This window comes from Triticum aestivum, chromosome 1D (assembly GCF_018294505.1).
Source record: "Triticum aestivum cultivar Chinese Spring chromosome 1D, IWGSC CS RefSeq v2.1, whole genome shotgun sequence".
In the NCBI taxonomy this organism is placed as follows: domain Eukaryota; kingdom Viridiplantae; phylum Streptophyta; class Magnoliopsida; order Poales; family Poaceae; genus Triticum; species Triticum aestivum.
The window spans coordinates 415,179,308-415,181,597 of NC_057796.1; the positions used below are offsets into that span (position 1 = coordinate 415,179,308).

Sequence of the window (2,290 nt, forward strand, 5' to 3'; positions counted from 1 at the left end):
GATGTTTGTGGCATTGGCTATGATGTTCGGGTCGAGTACCCTTAGCCGAGAACTACACTCGGCAAAGTCTCTGCCGAGTGGGAAACGGCTTTCGCCAAGTTTTTCTGCACTCGAAAACTTGGAAATTCCAGTAGTGATATATTCCAGATATCATGTGGCGCCGGTACAAATGTACAGATCATGAGATTTCCATGTCTTCAAACTACCAGTTGGTGGTGGCATTCACTCATTGCACGTAGCCTTTGTTGATTACAACTTGGCACCGCAGTTTGCTCCGTGATTACTAATTAGTAAGTTAGTGAGTAGATTGGTGTCTAGAGAAAATTAGCGAATTCATCTAATATAGTGATGTGCTTCCGTCTGGCTGTCCGTCCGCCTCCATTATACGTACGGTGGCCGCCGGTGTACCTGCCACGGCAAAGATTCCGCAGAGTGCAAACAAGGAACAAGGAACAACTCATTAAACCATACGAATTTTACCTGCTGCTCCGGAGGACAGCCCACCACATGCAGGCGTGGGGACACTCCGGCGCTTATATATTTCCCCGGCGCCAGTCCATCAGCAGCAGCAGCAGCTCAAGCTTCCCCTGATCAACTAGTCACCTAGCCATCGTCGTTTCTTGCATAGCCAAGCAAGAAACAAGCTTCTTGGCTGAGAAGATGGCGTCCAGGGCTCCGACGATGGTGGCGCTGCTGCTCGCGGCGGTGGCGGCGACGTGCGCGCGGGCGCAGCTGCACGACAAGTTCTACAGCGAGTCGTGCCCCAGCGTGGAGGAAGTCGTGAGGAAGGAGATGGTGAGGGCGCTGTCACTGGCGCCCAGCCTCGCCGGGCCGCTCCTCCGGATGCACTTCCACGACTGCTTCGTCAGGGTAAGCTGCATTTGCATGCATCAGTTTCCGTCCGTACCATGTTGTGTGCTGTGGCCTGACCAGTGACCGCCATGAATGCAGGGGTGCGACGGCTCGGTTCTGCTGGACTCGGCCAACAAGACGGCGGAGAAGGACGCGCAGCCGAACCAGACGCTGCGAGGCTTCGGCTTTGTCGAGAGGGTGAAGGCCGCGGTGGAGAAGGCCTGCCCCGACACCGTCTCCTGCGCCGACATCCTCGCCCTCATTGCCAGGGACGCAGTATGGCTGGTGAGTAGAGTACTAGGACATTCTCTTTTGCAAATGACACGGTATATACGTGTGGAAGCCAAATTCTAATGCTGCTCGATCATGGTTTCTCCAGAGCAAGGGTCCATTCTGGACAGTTCCTCTCGGCCGGCGAGACGGCAGCGTGTCCATTTCCAACGAGACTGACGCTCTGCCACCCCCGACCTCCAACTTCACCGTGCTCACCCAGCTCTTCGCCGCCGTGAACCTCGACACAAAGGACCTTGTCGTCTTGTCCGCCGGGCACACCATCGGGACGTCGCACTGCTTTTCCTTCTCCGACCGGCTCTACAACTTCACCGGCATGGAGAACCCCAGCGACATCGACCCCTCGCTGGAGCCGCAGTACATGATGCGGCTAAAAAGCAAGTGTGCCAGCCTCAACGACAACACCACCCTCGTGGAGATGGACCCCGGCAGCTTCAAGACCTTCGACACCGACTACTTCAAGCTGGTGAGCAAGCGGAGGGGCCTCTTCCACTCTGACGGCGCCCTCCTCACCGACCCCTTCACCCGCGCCTACGTCCAGCGCCATGCCACCGGCGCCTTCAAGGACGAGTTCTTCGCAGACTTCGCCGCCTCCATGATCAAGATGGGCAACGCCAACCCGCTCACCGGAAGCCAGGGCGAGATCAGGAAGAAGTGCAGCGTGGTTAACCATTAAACCACCGACGAAGTACAAGGCTGTTTTGATTCGTGACCATCCTTTTTTCCCTGTAAATTACTGTAAGATTGTTATAGCTCCTTACTCTCCCAAATCTTTTTCTTTCATTAATCTATTGTTTCGTTACAACCATGTGAATTTCTTGTTCACACGACAAACACTTTGAAATTGACACATCTGACGTGTTGTGCGTTGTCATCTGGAGATTCATGTCACGCTTACTAGTTCTGTCTAAGTTGTCTTGTTTTATTTTAGGATGTTACATAAATAAAGTTTTGTTGTGTTTTTTGTTTTATCTTAGAGCATCATAATGTTTCGTATGTACTAGTAAAAAGACGAGTTATATTAGACTATTTTAATTTAGTTGCTTTTGGGGCTGGTTGGATAGCATCTATCAACCGCGGCCTCACCAATTTTTTGAGTGTTGGCGTGCATTTAGTCTCTTCTCGTTACGAAGTGTATCTTTGTGTT

At 52.5% G+C, this 2,290-nt stretch overlaps 1 protein-coding gene across 1 annotated transcript; it reads left to right on the forward strand.

The window, feature by feature from the left end:
- Positions 1–580: 580 nt before the first annotated feature.
- Positions 581–2,106, forward strand: LOC123172114 (peroxidase 1-like). Its single transcript, XM_044589143.1, has 3 exons — positions 581–870; positions 952–1,137; positions 1,232–2,106. Exons 1-3 carry the CDS (start codon positions 661–663, stop codon positions 1,817–1,819), a joined length of 984 nt encoding a protein of 327 aa, XP_044445078.1. The 5' UTR covers positions 581–660; the 3' UTR covers positions 1,820–2,106.
- Positions 2,107–2,290: the final 184 nt, after the last annotated feature.